The 25,377-nt window shown below is 37.9% G+C and overlaps 1 protein-coding gene across 2 annotated transcripts; it reads right to left on the bottom strand.

The window, feature by feature from the left end:
- Positions 1-7,944: 7,944 nt before the first annotated feature.
- On the bottom strand, positions 7,945-22,734 carry ralba (v-ral simian leukemia viral oncogene homolog Ba (ras related)). Of its 2 annotated transcripts, none has more exons than XM_067516519.1 (5): positions 22,599-22,734; positions 11,866-12,081; positions 11,076-11,284; positions 10,637-10,814; positions 7,945-9,639 (listed from the first exon to the last, which is right to left on the bottom strand). In XM_067516519.1, exons 2-5 carry the CDS (start codon positions 11,980-11,982, stop codon positions 9,517-9,519), a joined length of 627 nt encoding a protein of 208 aa, XP_067372620.1. In that variant the 5' UTR covers positions 11,983-12,081; positions 22,599-22,734; the 3' UTR covers positions 7,945-9,516. The 2 variants fall into 2 exon arrangements, with proteins under 2 accessions (XP_067372620.1, XP_067372621.1); XM_067516520.1 differs by having other exon boundaries at positions 22,595-22,731.
- Between the last annotated feature and the right edge of the window lie 2,643 nt (positions 22,735-25,377).

Below are 25,377 nucleotides of genomic sequence, written 5' to 3'. Positions count from 1 at the left end.
TGTCTGTGCCAGTTGGTTGTAGTTTTTACAGTCTCGTTGCAGTTGGGAGTAAAACAAAACGTTGCAAAGGTCCCAAGTAATAATGAGTATTGCAGGATTTCAGTGAGGGTAAAAGTTTTCAAAAAATGCAAACTGGTCAAATGCCTTTTAAAAAAAAAAGATGCAGAAAATGTAGTTTGAAAAGGAACTTGGGATTTGAAAGGGATAAAATTAATAACAGACTCATTAGGTTATAAATCTGATCAAAGCTATTGAAATTGCAGACAATATATTGTTTAAGAACAAGAAATGATATTGGAAATAGGAAAAAATGAAATTAAACAGGATGATATACAATCATGCAATACTTTACATGACTTGTTGAGAATAAATACTAAACTCAGCTTCTCCTGCTGTATTTAAAAACTGTGGTGAATTTCTCACTAAAACAAAAGAGCAAATCACCAATGAAGGTAGTTATTAAACGGCAAATATAGCTAAAATGAAAAGTAATATGCAGCCAAGACAAACTAATGTATCGCATATATAAATAGACTATATTATTAAGGTTGGAAAGTTCAGCTTTGATTTGAAGTAAGATGGTGATGCCAATAAAATGAATGTTAATGTTACAGGAACAAACCACCTGGGGTTGGTGATAAGATGGGAGCTGAAACTTTCCCTAAATGCTCCAGTGGTCGCACAGATTTTTAATCAATGCTGTAAATAAAACTGTCCACAAGCATGGAAAAATATCCAAAGCAGTGCCTATAGCCAACCAGCAAAAAAAAAAAATGAAATGTACCATCTTCTGAGTGCAACAGTCCATCATAAAAATGATATTATGATACGTGGCTACATCAGATGAAGATAGATTTCTGGGCGTATCTTTCTCAGTGTTTGTCTCTGTATTCTTTAAATCTAGTCCACTGTCACTGTTCTATTTACAACCGATTTCTGTGATGATGTGTTGTCATTATGTTTTGATGACTAGTGTGGACGTGTATTTTGTAGTCATCACACTGTAAAACTGCTGGGACCCTGGAAAGAATAGCTGCTGCCGTGCAGTTGCTAATGGTAATCTTAATGAACAAACAAACAAGCAAATGAGACACAGAGTAATTGCTACTCAAGTAAGTCACATGAAAAACAAAAGTGAATCTCCAGAGTATGTGTGTGGTAACAGAAGAAATATTGGTATTTTCTGAGAGAACATATTAAAGTGGTGTGTCCATTATTACCTAGTTACCATGAAGCAGAATGACAGAGAGGATATTTTGGAAGTAATGCACCTTTTTTTTTTTAAAGGTTAACACATAGCCGGGTTTGTTCGGCAATGAACAGTATATTGTGACAATGAGCATCAAGCCTTCCTCAGCTTGTTGCTATCTCTGCTGCACGTTTGACATGCTCTGAAACCTTGAATCTGTCACTCACCACAGTGGAGTGCAGCACTAAAAGGTAAATTACTTAGGACATTATAATAGATATTGGAAGTTGCCAGTTACTTGATCAAAGCCATATGAGATCTGGATGGATTTTCCCTGAAAAGGAGCAATACCTTCTCTGAATGACTGCTTGATACATGACCCACTGGTACATAATAGCCACCTAATTTTCCAGCCTCAGAGCACACGATATGTAAATGTTATACTTCTTTCAGTCCACCATAATACCTGAGGGAGATGGTATCTAGGTGTACAAAAGGCGTCCTGCAGCAAAGCAATTGGGGAACAGAAAGCCCATTGAATAGCATGGAGATGATGTGGAGCCTAACGTTTGGCTCATCCTAAGGCGTCTGCTGGGGTCAGCACCTCTCAGACAAGCCCAATGGCCACAGAGCAAGAGTCAGAACATCCATTCACACTACTGATAAAACACATAAAAATGGGGAAAACGCCTCCTCCCACATAATTCAACAGCTGTGCTCTATAGATGTTTACAGCATTTATAATTCAATTAGTTCTCAACTCATGTAGAACCATGGAAGGGAACCGATTCGATACTGTAATCATTTTAAGAAAATTTCACAAAGCAATGACTTAGTTTTGACCTTTTTTTGAGGACTTTGCCACATTTATACAACATCTATTTTGCCACATTGATCATACCTGTCTGCAGCAGCAGCAGCATTGTGCCCATGGCACCATGAGGCCTGCTGGGTTGAGGATCCTAAGAAAACACTCCTTTGGCCACACGTGCTCAGACTGAATTAATTCTTCTTTAATGACGCACACACACACAGCTACTTAGGTTCCTGATGCAATTATTGCCCATGCACCTCACGCAGATTAATGTGAGCAGTGCTTTTGCATCCCACTGTTCCCCATTATAAATAGCTTCTAATGAATCGTTAGTTTCAAGCCTACTCATCCACCTTTGACATGACTTATGTGTTATTGTGGAACATATTTCTAGAAATGATCGCATGGGGTAATTATTGCTTCTTTCAGTTGGATCCAGCTTGGCCACAGTCCTACTGTACATGTTGCTCTGGCATTGTGTGGAGGTGTTTGAAAGTTTTCTTTTACCCCTCTGCTTCTCACTTTGTTTGCTTTTTGCATGGCCATGAATTGAATCTGGTTCAGCAGTTTCTCTCCCAGCTGCCAAATAATAACAAATTGAGTCTAGCAAGACTGGCTTGTGTGCCATTTGCAGCACAACACCTTATACTCACTAATAGAAGAGCGAGTGAATCGCTCATTTGTGTACCGCTTTTTATTCATTACTTTCTAGCAGAAGAAAAAAACAAATACTGGAAGATCATTTGACATTAAACCAACCAGACTTAATCAAAAGTTCCCAGGACAATAAAACTTGGTCCCTATTTAAGTCAACTCAAACATGAAGACACTGGCACTAGCAGCAGCATTATACAGCACCAACTGATGTGCAGCTGTAGTTGAAAATTGTAATACATGCCATTTTTTACACAATTCACAGTTCACAGTCTCTATCCTGCACATATTGCTGTTAAAAGCACATTTTCTCCTGATAGCTGAAGCATCCTCCGATTCAGTGAAACTAGTAGATCCACGATTGCTTCTTAGACCTTTAGGAAGAATTGTCAGAGCTGGGCTCAACACAAGGCTTTTTGATCATATAAACATTTTAAAGCCGCCTAATTCTGGTATTTTGTTTAAACAAAATGTGAATATCAGAGGCAGCACACCTCCATCTGGACGGAGGTGGTTCCTCCGTCCGTTCAGGCAATAATCCCAAAGTGTGAATTAATCAATAACTTTACATGTCTCCACACACTTCAAATAAATTTCTGCCACAGAACCTATTACTTGCTGGTAATTACAGTGATAATAATAATATGATAAGATAATGGCAAAAAAAAATATATTTCTCTTAAAACATTGTGATATATGCAGACGACATGCATTCTGGATTTTCAGTAGGACTTTTCTCTTTGTACTATTTGTAGATTTGTAGACGAGAAGCTTCTCTGCTTCTTCCGCTGATGGATGACGCTGTCATTTTGGCAACATCAAAAGAAAAAATGAAATTGAAAACCTAATACCTTGAGGCTTATATCAATGACTATAGCATGGCTGCAAATGAGAGCAAAACCAGGTTTAGAGCACTTTGTCAGCTCTGATGAAGATTGTCAGCAAATGGGCACTAGTATCTGTTTATTGTCCTGAATTCCAAACCAGTACATTGACCTTCTCTTGCACATGAGACAGAAAAAGAAAGTGAGAAAAGCTGCCCTATCATCTGCCATTCTGGATGGATTTGAGGGTTGACTCAAAGACCTCTGAGATCGATTGAGAGCCTTTGCTGTACGTGGCCAGGGTAACACACATGCACACACACACACACACACACACACACACAAGCTGACCTCTTTATAGGACACAGGGCCTTCAGTGGAACAGAGTTTTCCTTTTCTTTTTTTAATGTAGTTATTAGTGTCTAGTGCATTTTGAGTGACTCCAGCACTATTGATTGTTGTTGATCCGTACTTTGCAGAACACAAAGTCACAACCAACCAGTTAAATGTGCAGAAGAGCACAGACATTTGTTTTCTTATTCTGCAACAGGTTGGTTATGCTAAACCTAATCAAGCTAAGCACAGTAGATCTGACATCTGTAATTACATTTACTTAAATTAGACACTGAAATTAGACGCTGCAGATATGTGTTGCCTGCATAAGGTGTTAATCAGATGAGAGGGATGTTTTCTTATACACCTATCAGCAACAACGTTGAAGCCATCTGGTGGTTTTAAATGTTGTGTTGGAATGGAGCTTGCATGGGACAGATTCAATGCTGGCTACGCTTGACAAGTGTCAGAACAAGCAGTGTCCAAGCTGATGTATCAACCACAACAGTACAACCACAAGGTGGATTTTGTGCTTTGGCTGATCGGTGTGTGGAAGCTACTAATATATTTCTAAGGTAATATAAGTATCTATTAATGTATTTATAACACATGGAGACTGGTGTACAAATAAATAATGAACAATAAAATAATAAAACATATGTCTTCATATGAGAAATTATAATTGCTGACAAATACTGTATTTTTTAAATATCCTCGTAGCTGTTTACAACTACATTATGGTGTGTTATTAAATGTTTACACAGTGCTTGTCAATCCAAAAGGAAGGGAGAAGGGATATACTGTAGACAAGTGCTACTGAATAATTAAAAACTGGATTAAGAGAACAAAGAAGTGCACCTCGTACCCTCCGCCCACACAAAAACAGCCTTTTTTTCCTGTGCACTTTGTTGCGGAGCAGGTGCCATGTTTACTTCACTGACTAATAATTGAAGAATAAATGTGAATATAAACACAACATAAAAACAGGGATCAGCCATATCACATTTTGTCTCTTGATTGTGTAGCTTGTTTGAAGCTGTATGGCTACAGATGGTGAAAGAAGTGAAGCTTAAGATTAAACACATAAGGTGTAAACTGTTCATTTAAATGCAAGACAATTTGTGGTTCGTGAAAAAATATGGAGCCAACCTTGTGGTTAGGGTGCTTTCAAATGGCTTTTTAAGCTTTCTTTTTTAGGGGGGCAGCATTCATTTGGTAAGTACTGTACAGTATAATGTGCTGAAAAAACTTGAACATTGGTATCTTAGCCGTAGTTTACAATGTTTGCATCTCTTATGATGTAACCCTTAGACATAATTAGCTCACAGGTGCTATGTGGATTGTCTCATTAAGCATCAGGAAAAATACAGGATAATTGATCCATGATAATTAATGGATTCACTAAGATGTACAAACATCATATGCATGATTCATATCAATGAACTAATACTGTGCTGGGACCACTGACACTTGCAGTAGTTGTGCATTAAAGTATCAACATGCATGAAGGAGCTGCATATTGCTGTATGGAGTGGTGAGCATAGTAATGAACACTTATGTATAGTGGCTGCACACTGTGGTGCCGACACAGTTCACATACAGAAACAGTGTGGAGAACATACGAAGACACAGTCTGCTCTGACGATTTGCAGAGGGAGTAAATCCGTCTTTTTAAATGGCAAGAGTGGCAGGGAATATAAGGCCAGTCAAATAGGCTTTCTTTCTCCAACTGACAGTGGTTTGTGCTGTACTGCATTGTGAAGCTGTTGATAGCTTTGCTGTACACAATGCAGGTAGGAGCAGAGGATTGGCCTGATGTTTCATGACAGTTCAGATAGGTTTGCTGTCTTTTTTTAGCAGTGATGACAGCAATGACCCACTACTTATGTGGCTGCCAATATGGTCATTTTTGATGTTTGTCTGATCCAGTGTCACAGTCTATTGTTGTTGTTGTAGTTGAGAGTGGGCAATAACTAACTGTGTCACTCTTATGCCAGTAAATATTCCACTTAATACATTATCTGCACATGGGGGTATAGTGTTCTGTGTTCCATTCATAAATATGAGGTTTCTACTTTACTAAGTCTTCCTTTTAAAATGTATGAAAATGAAACACAAAGCTATAGCTTTTGGTCTTATTACCAATGATGTGTTATAATTATTATATACAATTAAAGATACAGACAATTAGAAACTGGAATGATTCTGTATGAACTGATTGTTAATAAGGGCTGACTAAAATTCATTCAGTTGCATTCAATCTCTTAATAGTCACCACTGAATGAATCCTAGTAGTGGAACGCAGAGTGGTAGCATTAATGATTTGGAAAGCAGCAAATAACATGCTGAGTCTACAGAATACCAAGACTGCCATCCCATGGTCAGAGAGTGAACACATCTCCCCTCTGAGCTGTGCCATGGACACAGCAGGATGTGGTACAGTCACTAAAATAGGAGTTATTCTCTGTCCATTGCATTTATCTTATAGGTCGAGTACAATTCCACCGAGTCTGTTTCTCTTTCTGTATAATGAAGGACTGTGATGGTGCTTTATCACTTGAACATCCTCATCCCCAACATTAGCTCAGATATAATGAGGGTTACTCAGAGGACAGGGGCTCTCTCTACAGAATGATAAAAGACCCGAGAGTGCGCTGGTGACACTGCATCGGTCATTAGCCTGGCTCACTTTGCCCTTTCATATATTTCTAAATAAGTGCCTTCCTGGCGGGTTTAACAGACCACCTAATCTGCCTATTTAGAGGTGCAGGGGGGATGTGGAAATCCAGAGAGGTGAGTGTCAGGCAGGTAAATGTGCTTATCAGAGCTGTGACGTGTTTAGCTTCTCTGGTGGAAAAGCTGCCGCAGGCTTTCAAACCTGGTAGTTTTCACCGATGATATAAATTGTGGGGGATTAGTGTGTTTATGTGTATCATGTAGTAAATGTGGAACAGAGGCTGCCATTAATGCTACAGGTTTAAATCCCTACAGTATTTATGCGGCGCTCTGACTTTAAAGGCAAATGTAAGAATTCACTTGGTGTTGGCCCATCCGATCAATACTTGTGAATATACAATTCTCTCCAAAAGAACAAATCAGTAAGTCTTATCTCTGATGCTGTTAAGAAACACGGCCTAGAGCTGCGGCAATGCCAGCAAATAGACGATTGATTTGAGGACATGGGGGATATTTGAGTGTTGACAAGGGGACTTGATGCTAAAACAGTGTGGAAAAGATGGACTCTTCCTCTCCCATAAGGTATAAACATAGAAAATCAGTAGTTCCTGCAGGAATTCAACAGAAGATTTTTAAATAACACTGGATAAGGTCTCTTTAAACTAATTTTTGAGAAAGAAGGACGAAAATTATTCCCTACAGGAAATAGTAGAGAATTTGTTTGTTAAATCTGTTTGGATCTCAAAATCAATGGATTTAATAGAGAGAACACATACATTCAGCTACAGTCCGACTGAAAGTCAGCGGTATTTCCTTCCTTTAACATAGCACATAAGGGAGGACTATTTCTCTTATTCTTCAGAGGAAAACTATTTTCAAAGTGATACATGGTCAGTCTTTGTTGGGGCTGTAGTCAACCCTGTTCTCACATTGTGAAATGAGTTTCACTGACCCGGTCACCCCCGGGGGTTCAGTGATGAGAGTCCACAACTGGTTCATCTTGTGCGTGATGTTATCCCATTCGTGCCATGTCAGATAGGCCCGTAAGGTTAATACAAATGGTGGTAGTATATCACTGTCAAATTCAAGAAAAACAAGCCGCTGGCACTCTTTTCTAGATGGCAGAGGAGCAATCAATGCAAAGTGAGTAACCAGTGGGCTATTTGACTTAAATGGGGCACAGAATGCCCCAAAGGGAAGAAATAATGACAACCATAACAGTTCACTTAAGCAGTTAATGCCAAAGTAACTGAACAATGTCCATACATATTGTAGTGAGAGCTGTTCCAGTACCACCACCGTCCAGCGGAGGGCACAATGTGTCCAATTCTTTTAGCGAGAGGCAAAGCTCTGAGTTACAATATCTTAATTACATGTTCCTGGGGCTAAAGTCTATCAAACACCTACAGTTTGATATTTTTAACCGTCTGTCTTCACAATTAACAGAGACAACATTTTTACAAAGAAAAGAACCATTTATTCAGCAACACTGTCCTAAATTGACAGAAGCATTCGCACAGTAATAGAAGTACAAGAAAAAAAACAAAAACAAATGGGACATGTTAGACAGAATGGTTTAGGCAGTGGTAGAAACATTTTGTTCATCGTAGCACTTGATTAAACACCAGTTAAGAATTTGGCAGGCCCAATAGAGTTTCACAGAAAGTTAGTATTAGGGCTTTCTGGTATATGCACACACACTCAGTAAAATACACACTGCACATTCACAAACAGATTTTATTGTCATTTTGTTGACTCAATGTGTGTAAAAATCTCCAGTGTGAGTCCACTAAGTCCACTTTTTAGGTATTGGCATTGTAGTGCATGTTATTCAAAACAACAAGGAATAAAAAGGAACATCTGAGCTGTTAAGATGAACAAAAATTTACTGATTATAATGGCATCATAAACCAGAAGCATGATGGTCTCTGGATTGCCAACATCTGTCTCACAGCAGAGAACAAAGATTTCAGCAGTCCTGTAAAACGGGTAGTAACCCACACTGTGAGATGAATGGGAGAGACCAGATACCATGAACATAGTAGAGCACCGTGGAGAAAAACAGGTCTATTCTCTCCTGCTAGGCATTGCTCAACACCTTTAACAAAATACTACTAAACATGTTAGAGCTTTATTATTATTATTTTTTTGTTTTGTTTTTTACAGCTTCAACTTTTTTTTTTTTTTTTTAAACAAATGTTAAAATATCTACATGATGGTCTCTGAGGTCTTAGCAAGAGTCAAATGTCCTAAAAAAAAACTGTAAAAAAAGAATCAGTTTACAGTTGCAGCAGTCCCCCAGAAAAATGGCATAGCCCCATATGATTGATTTGAGTTAAGGCCTAAAATAACCTTGTTTGGCAACTCCTCTGATAGCACTGTGGGGTTTTATTTTCTGTGGTCAGCCTCTAAAAAGGAAAACATTTCAACTTCCAATTTCAAAAGCCAGTTTGGAGCAAACATGCTTCAAAGTTATAAAGATGTGAACAGATGAATAAATTATGGCATCTCCATAGGCAGGACATTGAGTGTCATTGATAAGTACTACTAAGACAGACAGCAGCATGAGATTTCCTTGGAACCGGACAATCACAAACTCAAGGGTCTATAAGAAAAATAAAGGTTACGATTAAGAGCAGATAAGCAAATTAAGAGAACTGTTCCATTCACAAAGAAAGAACAACTCTGATGTAAGAAACACTGAACCAAAGTCAAAGGCAGTATCATTGCTGAGTTAAGAGGTGTCAGAATGCCTGAAGCTGCAGAATTGGTTGCAGTTTGGTCATTAGCTTACTATGAGCCATCAAGGACCGCACTGAGTCAGTCACGATAGTTGTTATTTTGCAGTGAAACTGCTAATCAAATTTGATTCATTAAAATTACAAAGAGCTGCTAAAATTGTTTTAAACACTAAACTATAACCAGCTACTAATAAAAATTGAATTTCATTTCAGTGACAATAGCAGGCAAGGATGCTCTGCTCCAAAATTTTGTAGTTGCATTTTAGGTGAAGGTCCATGAGGAATTCAAAGTAAACAGCATCTCTCTTTGAAACTCTTCTTGCTCCTCTTGTTCTTTCCTTTTCCATTTTTGTCTTTATTTTCAGACATTTTCTTGCCTCGAACTTCACGCATAAGGTCGAAAAAAACCTGCAGAGAAAAAAAAAGTAAAAACAAAATCTTAAATTTGAAAATACACCAATTAGGGGGGTTGACCAATTAAAATTTCACTGCTGAGATGTTTAACTCTGGTAGCCAAACTTAAAAACAAATCTAGAACTATTAAGCCATAAATAAATAAACAGGGATTTGGACAATAATTCTGTTTTAATAATTTTCAAAACATAACATTGACAGTTAACAAACATGTATGATCTGTAGTTTAAAAAAAAAAAATTAAGAAATCTAAATTAAGTCGAGCCAACTGTGCCTCTAGCAAATAACATACGGACTCAATGTAGTACCTGTATTTTTGTTCAACGAGAAGACAGAAATACTACAGTGTTATAGTGAAGCATAATTACTGATCACAGGCCATAATAAAACCAGAGAATGAGACGAACAGAAGAAACAAAACACGCTGATTAAATGTGTATTTAACACATTTAATTCTGACTTTACACCTTATATTTAACAATGTACGGCGTAATATAATTGATCCAAAGACTGAAGGGCCTGATTCACAATTACGTTTTGCAGCTTAAAACACTGACATGACATCCATAAGTAATCAAGTAAGGGGCCTTTGAATAATGCACAAAAAGACACAACAGAAGTTTTATTCCAGCCTTTTGTTACATCCAAGTTAAATGAATATTTTGAATATTTTCTACGCTTTGTTAAGAACAAAGATGTTTTGCCACTTTCAAAAAAAGGGTGAAGGCTTCAGCTGTAGCACAAATCCATGTTACTGATACATAAAGGTGTTTAAGTTATTCTACAATGAAATAAGACTTTAGCCAATTTATGGCAAAGCTACACACATAAATCAGTAATTAGGAATATTTATTTTTTAATTGTCCAACCATGCAACTGCTTGATGCATTCAACCACTCAGTGATGCGGTAATGCTGTTCGCCCTAATACCATTTCATGGTCACGTACACTAAATGAGATTTGATTGTGCATTTTGTGTGTTTTGATGCACCTTGTCGACATTGGCTCTTGTTTTGGCTGATGTCTCAACATATTGGACCCCCCACTCTTCAGACTTCCCTCTGGCCTCTTCCACAGATACCTGCCGGCGCTCCTCCAGGTCTGACTTGTTCCCTACCAGAAGGAGAGGGATCTTGTCCTCTTCCGCCTTCACTCGCAAAATCTGCTCCCTGCAAACACAAAACTTTTCTGTATCACTTACATGTATGTCAATAAGTAAGTGTTGCTGTTGTCAGGTATGTCTGTCAAAACACCCAGCTGTATTACTTTGAGTAGTTTGAACCATTTTCTTAATTACAGAAGTTAACTACAAGAGATATTTATTTGTGATAAATATATTGATAGTTTCTTCACTTCTAGAATAGATTTTGTAGAGTGAAATCATTTCCATTTGAGCTTCAGTATTTTGTTCATACTCAAGATTTCGGTACCTGAACTCAGCAGTTGCGGTAAAGGACTCGTGCTCTGTAATAGAGAAGACCAGTAGAAATCCCTCTCCGCTGCGAAAATAGTTGTCCCTGATAGCAGCATAGTCCTCCTGGCCTGCTGTGTCCAGGATGTCAATCTGGCTTTCCTCCCCATCCAAAACCACCTTCTTTCTGTAGCTGTCTGCCTTGGTGGGCTCATAGTCCTCTACAAACTGGGAATGAAAAAATGTGTATTTCTTCAGGGACTCTGAAGTTTAACAATTGATACAGTTGCATTTACACCCATAAAGCATAAGTCGAAGCATAAGTCGGCATTGTATGTAGCTGGTTTAAATTCTCGGGTTTTCTGATAGGACTTTGCTTTGATGTTTTCTCCTTGACTTAGATTTTTGCTGCCTTGTACCTCACTTGTAAGTCACTTTGGATAAAAGCGTCTGCTGATTGACTAAATGTAAATGTAAATCAAAGGGAATCTAAGCCATCTAACGAACATTGGAGTGATTATGATTCTGCATGCTGTGCTGCTTGGTACCAGAGCTAAACAGTCATAATCTCTGCCCTCACTTGAGGCTACAATCACGGTCTTACTTTCATGTGACATTTAGGAGCTCCACTGTTTTCTGTCTTGGTAGATGAGTGAAGGAGGAAATGACAACTTATCCAATGATAATCATTATTTTGGCCAACAATAAAAATCTGGTTAAGGACAGAAGCTAAATAAAAAGTTAACTGGTTAACTGAAAACTTTGCTTTTCTATAAGAACTTTTGAAGCAGGAGGGTGTGTTGACTCACCTCGTCATACATGAACTGCAAGGTGAGGGCTGATTTCCCCACGCCTCCACTTCCCACCATTATCACTTTGTGCAGTGCCAGAGAACTCTGAGTTTTACTTTTACTAGTAGCCATCATTGGATTCTTTTTTGTGTCCCTCTCACACCCTCACACACATGCACATACACATACATAGACAGACACACACTTCTCTGCACCCAAACACTCTGGCACAACCTGTGAATGACAAAAGTAGAAACATATGAATGACTAGTAAATAACCTCCATACACTACAATAAGAAGTGTGGGGACAAGTACAGGGACAGATGGCAGTTGTTACTCAACAGCTTTCACTATATGACAGTAACTTGCTGTGCCAAGGCACTAGGCTTTGTTCCAACAAATCTTAAATCCTAACCACCACCCTTCACATTAAAGTGCCAAATTGCCTACTCATGAATCCTAGAACTTCATAAAGTCCGCCATCAAAAGGTCATTGCAGCTGATCAGAAGTAATGAAGTCTCCACTGCAAGACGGTATTTAGAAAAGCATTAAAATAGGGCATCATGTGCTAAGCGCATTCAAAAGAAGATAGACGTTACTGGTCATCTATCTGCTCTATAATGGCACTACCCTCCGAAAGAAGGTTAAAGCTCATAGTTAATTGCTTTCATCTGACTTCACAGTATCCTATATCTTTGTTGGATACAACTTCGAGTGCAGGGCAAACTGACCGTGCCATAAATATCTGCCTACCATGTCTTAACTTGCAAAGCTTTTGGACAGAAAGGACATGATTGTCTGAAGAGCGTCACATGCAGCCAGCTGTCATCAGATGACAGATGACTGCCATTGTTAGTCATCTGTGGACAAGATATATTGCAACCATGGGTAACTCATTCATTACATTAGCTTGAATTAGATATCAATGAATTGGATAATTAAAATAATTATTAAAATTAGATAATAACTGCCAGTGTCAGCAGCTCCTTCAGATTACTTTTTTAAGAGTGGGATGTCTGCAAATCAATCCACGATAGTCCACTTGCTGTGAAGTTGTCTGGGGTCTCTGTTTCAACAACTGCCCAAACTTGAAAAAGGAATAAGCCAACGAGAGGAAACGCAAGAACAGCTCAGTTTCTTCTGGTGTTGCCTCGTTTATTGAAGCTTTCTTCAGTAACAAAACTCAGAACAGGATCAAAGCCAGACGAAACAGGATTAAAGCAGTAAGAGGTTGATAACCTTACGAAGACAAAATGAAAAGAAAAATACCATATAACATGATATTATAGCCACCAGAATTATGAGCCCTTCATCCCAAAACAATGTTACAGGTTTAACCTAAGTTTAAACGAAATACAGTGTCATGTACACTCCACATGCACATGGCTAATAGCATAGCCATAGCCATGCTGACTATGATAAACCACCCTTTACATTTTACACTACATGTAATACAAATACTGACAACACCAAAACACTACACATGCTTTAAGCAGTCACCTTCCCTTCCTATTAACTTTGCTTAGCAATCACTCCTATGCTTCTCCATTATTATTGATACATTTCCCCCTTTTTCTTGCAAATTTATGTTTTACCTATCCCATTTTAGGTTAACCTTACTTCCTTCCAAGTTCAACCTCACACTTGCATGTACATGTCTGGTCAATGCAGCATGTTGCTGGATGATGTCACATTGGATGAAGAAAGAGGATGAATCAGATCCAAATTTAAAACTCCAACTCCAAAAAAGGTGGGAAGACGTGTAAAACAAATAAAAACAGATCCGGCAACAAAGACCCAGAACTGTTGAGCAGCTAGAATCCTGCATCAGACAAGAATGTGACAACATTCCTCTCCTAAAACTTTAGAAACTGGTCTGCTCACTTCCCAGACATTCACAGACAGTGGTTAAAAGAAGAGGGGATGCTACACAATGGTAAACGTCACCCTGTTCCAACATTTTTTAAAAGGTGTTGCTGCCATCAAATTCAAAGTGAGCTAATATTTTCCTTGAAATGGTAAAAATTTCTTAATTTCAACATCTGATATGTTGTTTATGTTCTATTGTGAATAAAATATGAGTTGATGTTTAACTAACCAGCTGGGGTGTAACTAATCACTATTGTTGTCCAGGTTACACCCTAGCTGGTTAGTTGAACATTCAGCTACTAAATCCAAAACCCAACCAGTTTAAATTCTGGTACAGAATGCCAGATTTTCAACAGATGTCAGATTATTTAAATGCAAATGTATGTCATCTTGAGCTGAATAGCAATAGAACCAGACTTGAGGCTGACACTTTGACCTGGCATCCTAAAAAGCCTGCTACATGACTCAATAATGTTGTTGTCAAAGGAGGCAAATGCTTGTTTTACTTTGCCCTGCTCTTGAAAAGCCACAATAATGGGAGCACTTAGATGATTCATGACATTATTCATAATCTGCTCCTCCCCAACAGTCAGCATCTCATTTAATTTTTTTACGGTGAATCAGAGATCAAGAGACACTGCTAAGAAGTGAGACCAGAAAAAAAAAAAAAAAAAAAAACTCTACATACCTCAAAACTCTGGTGGTTGTTTGATGTAGAGGAAGTTAGGGCCTTACAGAACCCTATGACACGTCACCCATTGTTTAATATAGGTAATGCAAACTCCTGATGTGAAGACAATTATAAATGTGCAATTGTGCATATGAGCATTTCAAGTGTCTGAAAGCAGAACACATGATCTGCATCAAACCAATTGCCACTTCAGCCGTCAATGAAGTAACTATAGAACGAGGGCTGTGGAAGCTAGATGTGGCATCACAGTCCAACTCTCCCTGATCAGGAAATCTGACCTGTGGTCTTCCTGTCTTTGTTATCAGTAACCAGGCCAGTATCAGTGCTACCAGGAAGGATATAACCTCTAACATAAACACAAAGCGTCACACCTTCCAAGAGAACCTATACCAAACTGCATTTATGCATAGGACTCAAAATTCACTTGTAGCTCACTTACACCGAGATTGCAATGCGCTGCATGAATTAATAACAATTTATAAAACTGAAGACAAAAAAGTAAATAAATACTTAAGACAAGAAACTGGCTAATGCTGACTTTCTAAAGGAAGTTCAGACATCAGGGGTGGGGTCTTACTGTATTTCCACTTACTGCAGTTTACCATAAATTGTATACAGGTTGGAAATAGAGGCCACTGGAAAAAGATGAATAAATATTTAGTCCTGACCGAGAAACGAAACTGAAGTCTGCTTGGTCCTGGTCCTTTTCAGGGGCTGTTGGGGTATGGAGGAGGGGGTACAGCCTAACAAACCTCTCTGGTTGTTAAGCTCCTGAAATATAGATGACACCAGTGCAGTGTGGGCTACAGCAATTCATTAAGATTCCCATTGGATAACGGGCCAGTGTTCCTTCCCTTCTCATCTTAACAGTTTGGCAGGGATTTGCTAAGGTTGGCCAGGACCCACACAGATACTGATAAAAGATAATAGCAAACAGACTTGTGCGGAGTATACCAATTGATCACCAATTACTGTACCAATGCTCTTTATTTAGCTTAGTACATTGATTGATTAGACACCAACCAAAATCAGCTAACACCCTTTACAAATTGTTATCAATCAAATCAGCTGGTTTTAAGACATTAAAATGCTGAGTGGCACTTCTTTCCTTATCACCTTATAATAAAAGAAGTTCAACTCTCCTCATTTACTGTCGGTTTGATTTGTCACTGTACCCTTCATCGTGTATAGAAGCTAGAAACTCAACCGATACAAAAACCTAAGTAGAATAAGTGTAAAGCTTTGAGCAGTAGTGGCAGAAAATCTGATGACTCCCCTGCTTTCTGTGCATTCCCGAGGTCATGGGGTGGGAGGATTTCCTCCCTCTATCAATGGAATAAACTAGGGCTTTTCACAACCTGCAAAATTCCAATCATCTTGGAAGTGTAAGAGGATATGAGTGCTATAAGATGGATGCTATGCAAAAATCTACATTACGGGATAGGTCATTTGAAATTTCTCCATAAAGTGTTGTAATATTCAACCTATTTGCACCAGTCTTACACCACTAAGCTTTGTCCAAACAGATCGTCCCTTGATAATTCTGCTACTAGCAAAGCAACACTCATTCACTAAGGTCCCAGTTGACACTCAAAACATTTGTCTCCTCCCATTTAATTTGTATTTCAGAATTGATATATTCGTCAACTCAAATGTGAGGGAGTGCTGAATCCTTGGATTATATAGAGCTACCTATCTACTTAGTAATAAATACAACTTGCTGTCACTAACACAATACACCCAGATGAGTCACACCAGTCATGAGCAACATGTATTCAAGATCCTAAACTCCATCACAGAGCAATCCACAATGCAAAACTTATTAACAAGTGACAGCACAGGTATCACAGAAATGTATTCCTTTACGAAAAAGCAGTAATAGTAATGACTGTTGATTAAGATGAGGTATTTCTTTGGACCACGTTAAAGAAAAAAAAAAAAAAGTATGTAGATGCAAAAAGCACTCACTGCATACTAACAAGTCTCAGCCAGGGGAGTGCACACAGGAGCCTTTGACAAAACCCAAGCAACTAAATCCTCTCTGTGTTACAATCCTTCTTACTTCAACACTTAGTTGGCTGTTCCGTTTTGCTATAATGAATCTTCATTCTAAACCCATTTTCTTATTCATGTGGAAATTGTCATCGTCTTCGCGGATACCCTTTCTAGCAGAACAATGCCTCACACACGAAATCCCACCTTGCTGTGGTACGGTTTATAAGAAATGCATCATCACACAATGACATGGTGAAGCAAATGCTTGTGACACACATATCTTTGTGCAGGTGATACCGACAATTTTATCTCAAAATTCACGTCTTTGAAGCACTCAACCAGACTGATTCAATATGAATACATAGAATAGTTTAGAACACAGCACCCACTTACAGACAATTCCAACTGTTCCAACTACATAGGTGGAAAAAAGTGTTGGGACCCTTTCACTTAAAGAAACCCTAAATTTTGTTTCTTTGATAAGTTTCACGTTTGACAGATCAAACCCTGTTTTTCATTTCAATTTAGTTTAAATGACACAATAAATGAAAATATGGTTGTTATTTGGTTCCATAATGTCATATTTTGTAGTATACCTTGTTGGGGCAACCAGTGCAATCCGAAACAACTTCTCAACGTGTAGTTTTGCCCACCCTGCCCAGGTAAACTGCACCATTTCTCTCATGTCTGATCGGTACCTTCTGCTGACTGCAAGTTTCAGCTCCTTACATATAGTAATAATACGGTTTGCAATTTCCTGGTTTTCTGCATAAATTGGTCCTCACCAAAGTTACAAAATTTAACAAATAATCATAAGCTGATGATCTTTCATGTCTTTATTGAATACACCAGATAACTTGATGGTGGAATAACTGCACAATGTGCAGGAAGATGTTTGGACCATTGTTTCTTATAGAACTGATTAGTCATTATTAGGAAGTCTAATGTGAACAGGTCTCTTGGGCTCATTGCACGACATCTCTTTAAGGTTGAGGTCTGGGCTCCAAAGGCAGCAGAACAGCCCCAAATCATGATGTTTTCATGATAGACTCTGGCTATGCAAAAACCTGACATCACAAGCCCTGGCTTTCAATGACTTTTCCTACCATCACTTTGTATGTTTAATAAAAACAATATCATGAAACACAATATTGTGTTTGTTGATATTTGAGAGTTTGGTGAACATCAGATCACGTTTCATTACCAATGTATGCTGAAAACCAGGGAATTACAAACTTCTTCTTACGACTGTATGGCGCATTGGATCAGGATTCACAGCATGGGACTTCAGATTAGGGCCTTGTTTTATTCCTACTCATTCCTGGAAATCCTTGCTTTTAGACGTTTGTTTTAAGTTATTATTGTCATTGGAAGGGTGATCACTTATGCTTAAGACTAAGCTTTGTGTTTTGTGACTAATACTTGAGAAATATTTATTTATGTTCTTAGGTGACACTTTTTTTCTTCCTGTCCATGTTCAGTATTATTGTGTATTGTGCACACAATAATACTACTATAATAATAATAATAATAATAATAATAATAATAATAATAATAATAATAATAATAATACACCTACTATGAGCAGGTGGAGAAAAATCTAGAGAGGTGGAGGTCTGGTCTGGAAAACAGTGGAATGAAGCTTAGCCGCAGTAAGACAGAATACATGTGTGTGAATGAGAGGGACCCAGGTGGAACAGTGAGGTTACAGGGAGCAGAGGTGAAGAAGGTGCAGGACTTTAAGTACTTAGGGTCAAAGTTTCAGAGCAATGGAGAGTGTGGAAAAGAGGTGAAGAGGTGAGTGCAGGCAGGTTGGAACAGGTGGAGAAAAGTGTCAGGTGTGTTGTGTGATAAAAGAGCATCAGCGAGAATGAAAGGAAAGGTGTTCAAGACGGTGGTGAGACCAGAGATGCTGTTCGTCTTAGAGACAGTGGCACTGAAGAAAAGACAGGAGGCAGAGCTGGAGGTAGCAGAGCTTAGGAAAGAGGAGATTTATGGATGAAGTGATAGAGGACATGAAGTTAGTTGGTGTGAGAGAAGAGGATGCAGAGGACAGGGTTAGATGGAGGCACATGATTCGCTGTGACAACCCCTGAAAGGGAACAGCCAAAGGAAAAGAAGAAGTGTACACAATAATACTAACAGCACAGTGAGCTTTCTCCCTTTTCAAACAAGCTGTTTAACTTATGAGATCAACAACATCTCTGATACTAACTAAAGACACAAGCTTAGAACTGCATAGCTTCAATTGGGTGTAAGGGTGCAAACACTTTTATACATGTTCATAACTCCCATTTACTCACTACTAGACTCCAAATTTCTACTGTTATACATTTTCCTGACAAAAAACAAACATAAAGCTCACAGCTTTGTACATGTACAATTTTTAAACATATGCCTTTCCTTCATTACAGTAAAGATATTCACAGCAACTTTGTTGGGCTTCATGGCATGTTTAATGTACTAAAATGCTGTGTAAATTGAGATCGTACACAAGCCAATCTGAACTATACTAAGTCTCATTCAAGTGGACGCCAACCAAATTCCCGATACATCTTAAGGATAACTAATGCATCATGTACTAGTAAAAGGTGTGAATTCTAATAATATGATGAGAATATAATAAATCTTTCTCCCTAAAGAGAAGGGGTATTAAAACTTTCCGAGCCATTTGTATACTTGTGGCTCTTGTATCTGTGATGCACAGTGAAACTTTTAAGTAGGTAACATAACTTGCATGTACAGTTTCCCCATCAGCCTTTGTGAACAGGCCTCTGGAAACTGGATGTCAGTAGGGGGTTTAGGGGGGGAAGTGATGCAAAAGCTGAATTATAACAGCACAATTATTAGCATAAGTTGTTCCTCTTTGTAGGAAACTGGATGGACTGCTTTTCATAATTGATACCTTACACATAAAGTAGCAATAACACATACTGTATTTGTGTTAGAAAAAATGTTAGATTCACAGAGCTTGAAAAAAAAATTGGGAATCCCAATTTCTTGGCATCAACTGACAGGCAGATAGCTTATAAAAATACCTTAGGCCTCCCTTCCTCCTAACTGACATGGAATAGGCAATTTAAATTTCTTTGATATGGCTTTATCTTCATCTTATCATTATCCCCTGCACATAATTATTAACTTTACAAGTCCAGTAAACGAGGCCTCATGCCAATTTTTTTAACCTTTCCCTCCATATTCACTGGCAAAATCCTGAACAACAGCATTAACAAATCAATAAATGATGAAACCTCTTCGAGAATTTCAAGTAAGTCCACCTGCCAGTGGAATAGTTCTTTTGGTTATATTACACACCAAAAACCCAGGACATTCGGGAACCTCATAAGAAAATGAAAGCTGGTCAGAAAAGCAGATGGAGCTCTCTGCACCAGCAAGGGAAATGAAGCCTTGTGGCATCTGTCAATGTATGACAGATTACAACAAGCCGCAGTAACGGGATGAAACCACAGGACTCATAGTTTAGAAACTCATTTAGGTGAGGACGAAGACCACGGCGGAAGAACAGGGATATAAATCCAGACATTTTTGACAGAAGGAGATGAGGAATTTGGAACTAGTTCAGCCTCATTCACAAAGCACTTCTCCACCTGTGTTATCACTTCTTGCTTTAAGTTTACAACTATGCAGAAAGCTGTCTTTTAGCCAGATTTACACAGAATCCAGGTGTCTTGAAGTGTTCATGATGCTAAGGCAATCATTTAACTGGCGTAAACTAGATTTTTACAAGGATTCGTTTTATTTCCTGCAATGATCAAAATGTTTTAAGCCTTTTCTTGAAATTTCTGAAATGGTCATTTGTAAACTAAGCGATTGTGTTGTGGTGGGAAAAACACAAAATACTTGGGATACATAACACGAGCCTCTAAGTTGTAAAAACATTTGCATCAGCAACTAGGGCTGTACAAGCTTGCTAAACAACTCCTAAATGTGCTTCCCTGAACATGCTGCGATTGTGCTGGTATCAGCATTGAGTTCATGAGTTGTTTATAAGGGGCTGACTTCATGTCAGTCCAAACCTGTTAATTGTGGTATAGGAGGAACTCTTGCTAACTGGCTTACATGATTCACTGGTTTCACCATCCTACAAAGCTAAAATAGGGCCATACAGTATCGGATGTTCAGATTTGGAAACTTGGGAGTCCTCACAGACAGCAGCTGTTTACATTGATTTAGTCTTTTTCAGGAGGTTAAGAGGTTATAGGAAAGTACTGGCTCTTCACACCAGACAATTAAGAAAAACATCCCAATTTGAGAACTTACTAAAACTGACTATATCTGCCAAGGCTTCTGACCATGTGTTTGCTTAGTATAGACTACATGTAAAGCAACAACAATTAATCACTTGAACTAATTAAGCTGATATTATCAGATAGAGCATTATGATTTTAATAAAGTTGTTTTTATACAACAAGACAGTCTTCTCTGAATGAACATTAAACCATGATGAAGATAAGCATAAGCACATTAGCACTTGAATCATGAGGGTCATATCAAGAAACATTGTCGTTATGTTGATTATGACTGCTTCCAGTACAGGAATAAATAATTTTAAAACAATATCTCAACGCTAAAACCTATTTTACTCAGATTTGCTACCTTTTAATTGGGTTTTCACCCATTTTTTTTATATATATATATATATATATATATATATATATATATATATATATATATATATTTCTTTTAAAACACTGATTTTGCAACATTCTCGAATGTGCAAAATATGTCAAAACAAATGTTTTAGTGCTTTGAAATCTGTCAACAACAATCCCGATTGATTATAGATTATACTGCCTTAACTGCATCTCTAATGCATCTCATCAATTTGTTTATTCAGTAAACAGAGACTCTGGAGGAAACATCATTGCCCAATCTAGGCATTTTTCACACCTAAGACACATAATGCAAAATGCCTTCCCTTTCAACATGTTATTATAAATAATGAGATGAAACATGCCACAAGCCACCACTATCCTGTTCCCCCTTAACCTGCCTCAAAACAAAAACAGGAACTGTGATGAGGGTTAGAAACAGTACACCTCTGTGAAAAATGGAGCATCACAAAAGACAATAGTGCTAAGCACAAAATTATTATATTGCATACATGTACACATTATCCACTGGCAGTTGGCTAAGTTGGATTTACTTTTATATTTCTGTAATGCTTTGTGCTATCTTTATAATGACACATGGTGATCAGAGAGAAATAAATGTTTTCAGTGACTAGAGGTCCATGCAAAATTATATTTGGCCTAGCTCTATAATTTTTGTTAGAAAGAAGAGCAGACATACAGTAGAGGGAATATTGTTTGGTAATACAAGCTTAATGGATTAAGGATTCAGAATTGTAAGATACATGGCTAAATGTTATTGTCAACTTGTGTAAAGACTGTTTTGCTGACGGTACAGATTACACCACCAAGAAATCCTGAGGCTGCAAGGGTGCGTCAACATTTTCAACACTAACGTTAACTTGTCAGAAAATGTTTTTTTTTTCTGTTGGTTTGTTTTGTTTTTTCCTGTAGCATAAAACACAATTACAATAAATACTTTTAACAACAGAACCAACCCTTATTTTGTACTCATCCTAATTAAACACATCACAGAGTATCAACGTACTGAAGCTACCGACTGCATCAAACGGCAGCTGCCCATCAACACAAATCTCACGGACCGGACTTGGCTTTGACTCACGTTAAGCTAACGTTACTTACCGTTACTGCTAAACAAGACACCACGGCAGGACAGTTTGCTTAAATGAACCTAAACCCGCCATCGCATTGTAAGAAAAACTGAGAGGGCCCTCAAATTTCACATATATTTAACATCGGTAAAGTGTGACAGTGGCTGGTAACTTACTTAGCTAACCACTCGTTTACTTAAGCTACCAATGATTAACATGACATCTGATGTTATGCATACAACACTGGCGGCTTGACATAACGTTACATATGGTAAATGATAGCTTAGTCAACAAAAACAGTAACATAAATAAAAATTTAATGTTGTGACTTTTGGTTTGTTGAATCCAAGAGCAATTAAGAGTTTATTTGCACCCATTTTACGTCTGTGAACACTGATCGCTCTAAGAACAGACCATTTGTTATCTGTAACCACTGTGTTAACAAACGCTCAGTTATTCTAGCTCAGTACATATATGAAGGCTTACCAACCCAGGATTCGAATTTCTGCCCTTGGTCGATGCTACCTGAACGACTGCATTAACAGAACTCATCGAGGCACTGGTTCTCCAAATACAAACCGCTCCTGGAACAAAAACCCCACCTTCCGGAAGTTAAAATGCACATGACCGGATGTGACGTACCCTACAGCTTCTCCAGATTTATAAAACTTGTTGTCGAATTAAAACTAACGTTGGCAGAATTAATAATAGTAAGCCAGTGTGTGTGTCTGTGTTTTTTTTTTTTTAATTTACGTCTTTCATATAATTTTCCATCCTACAGCACAATGTAACTAGCTTTAAAAAGCTTTGGCTGGATTGGAAATGTAAAAGAAGAAAGTTTAGGAGTCACATACTTTACAGTCGAGCAGTCCCATATTCAAATGTCCCTCTTCGGCTAATTTTAACGCTTTCGATAGATTCAAACATACAGCAACAATTAAAGAAAAACTCTGATGATAAACCTGCATTGACTGTACAGATTTAAATAGAGCAGTATTTTGGAGATAAGATAATTTTATTTGCAGATGGTTCTAAAGACCCTGATACAGGATGCACAGGAGCAGCTGTTGTTATCCCAAAATACAGTAGAGCCTGTATCCACTGCAGTGGTTAGAGGAGAAGAGCGAGAATAGTGCAGTGATTGCATCAGATAGCTGGGCAGCAATTTTAATCATCAGGTAAGGAAAATTGTGTAGAGGAGATCCTCAGTTTGAAATCCATAAAATACAAAAGGCACAAAAAGGGTTTGTCTTTCATTTGGGTCCCTGCCCATGTAGGAAGGACATGAAGACGCTAATATATTGGCCAAACATCACAAAAAAGGTATATATAGTGTCAATGGGTGAATGAGGACCAGTGGAAGGCGCTTTGAGTACCAATAGAAAAGCAGACCATTCAATTAGATTAGCCTATTGATTAGTTTAGATATCTTGTTTGGTTGCACCAAATCACAAACCTATGCAACTGGAACAAGACAACTATAATTAGCTGGTTAGAAATGACTCAAAACATTGATTGCCATTATTGCTTTCTTATTTCCACACAGTTACACATAGTATAATAATAATAATAAGCTCCACTATCAAATTTTCAAAATTGCAGTGTGCAAAATGCTTAGCTGTGAGGTTAAGTACAAATACTGTGTAGTAAGTAAACTGATATAATCAATAATTGTGTGCACCCTGCTGATAGCTAGTATAGCTTGTACAAAATGGTGTGTTTTCGTAGTTACAGGGAAGCAACACACTAGTTAATATTTTGGCCTAGATGAAGTTCTATTCAAGTGAAGCTTAGAAAAGCTCATGCAGTTTACTAAGCAGGTATAACCCACCAGAGAATGCAATTTTTATTGCTGTAAAAATACACTCTGTGACCCTGAATGAGAATGAAAGGCTATAGAAATAATGGATAGATGGTAATGGTACAACTGGGGGCTTTTTTAGGTCACATTTGTAGAGTTGAGTAGAAACTGTGCTCTCCCAACAGATTTCGTTAACAAGGGTATGTGCCATAGGCCTCAAAAATGAAAAATAATATAAGGCCTGCAAATCCACCATGCTTTCCTTTACTTTATCTTCTGTCTTAGCTGCAGCAAAGGGATGTTGCCCCTATTTCTATGTTCCAGGTCTCAGCCTTTTCTGTGTATAGCACTGATGAACTGCACTCTGTGTTTTTTTTTTCCATACCGTAGAAGTTTTTCATACATATATTCTTGCCATAAAATGTATTAAATATGGAATTTGTAATAATAACAATAACATTTTTAATATTTATATCATGTATTACATGTATACAGGTAGTACCACCTGTGTTTGTAAGGACATTTTACCTCTATTGACAACAGAATTAAAAAAAAAATTAAATTAAAAATCAACTACATGTATAAGGATGTTGCCTCCTATTTCTCAAAAAAAAATCATAATCATACTATTGGATGTACATAGATTAGTGTCTCCCCACGCTGGGACACTAATATATCCACTGTATATTTTCAGAATTCCCCTCTGGCCTTAATGAGGATTTTCACCTTGATCTTTTTCTCTACTTTTGTCATGGACCTGCATACAACTTAATGGTTTAGATCACTGAGCTGTTGGAGAACAGGCTGAGCGTTAATGGAACTGAAAATACTCGATGCACCAGGTTTACCTCTATGGCTCCACTCAGCTTTTTCTGTCTCTGTGCACAAAAAGTAGTGATTGATTCATCCTGTGGCATACATGTGTTTGTGTGCTCTGGCCCCTGCTACTATTAAGAAAGGAAGAAAATAAATTGAGCAGCATATTGGGATTGCAGACCTTTATATTCTTACTCATGTTTTAGGTCACATTATGTCAGCACAGCATTAACTTGATACATTTGCAGAACCCCTGGAGAACCACCCATTACAACAAATAAACTCGAACACTGTCTATTTTCAGTAAGGAACATATTTTTGTACACTAATTTATACAGTGTACTGTGTACTGGGGAAAGATTTGACAATAACAAAGGCATTGGTTTTCTTTGCTTTATCTCCTACATGAGACCAGTTTACTTAATTGTGCTGACATTTATATATTCCTTCCACATTGTACTTACTATCAATTGTTAAAATAGGGATTCTGGTAGAATGTGGAACTCCTACTCTTACTTCCAGCAGAGAGAAAAAAGATTTTAAAAAGATTTTATAAGTACAACGGTAGATCTTGGTTAACTAGTTTAGACGAAACCAAAAAAGCACAGGAATCACAAATCTGCAGACTAGATCAACGGATTTCGGCAAGTCC

The sequence above is a fragment of the Channa argus genome, chromosome 9 (genome assembly GCF_033026475.1).
Source record: "Channa argus isolate prfri chromosome 9, Channa argus male v1.0, whole genome shotgun sequence".
In the NCBI taxonomy this organism is placed as follows: Eukaryota; Metazoa; Chordata; class Actinopteri; order Anabantiformes; family Channidae; genus Channa; species Channa argus.
Note: the sequence above shows the minus strand (reverse complement) of the source record. Positions and strands in the feature narration are given on the sequence as shown.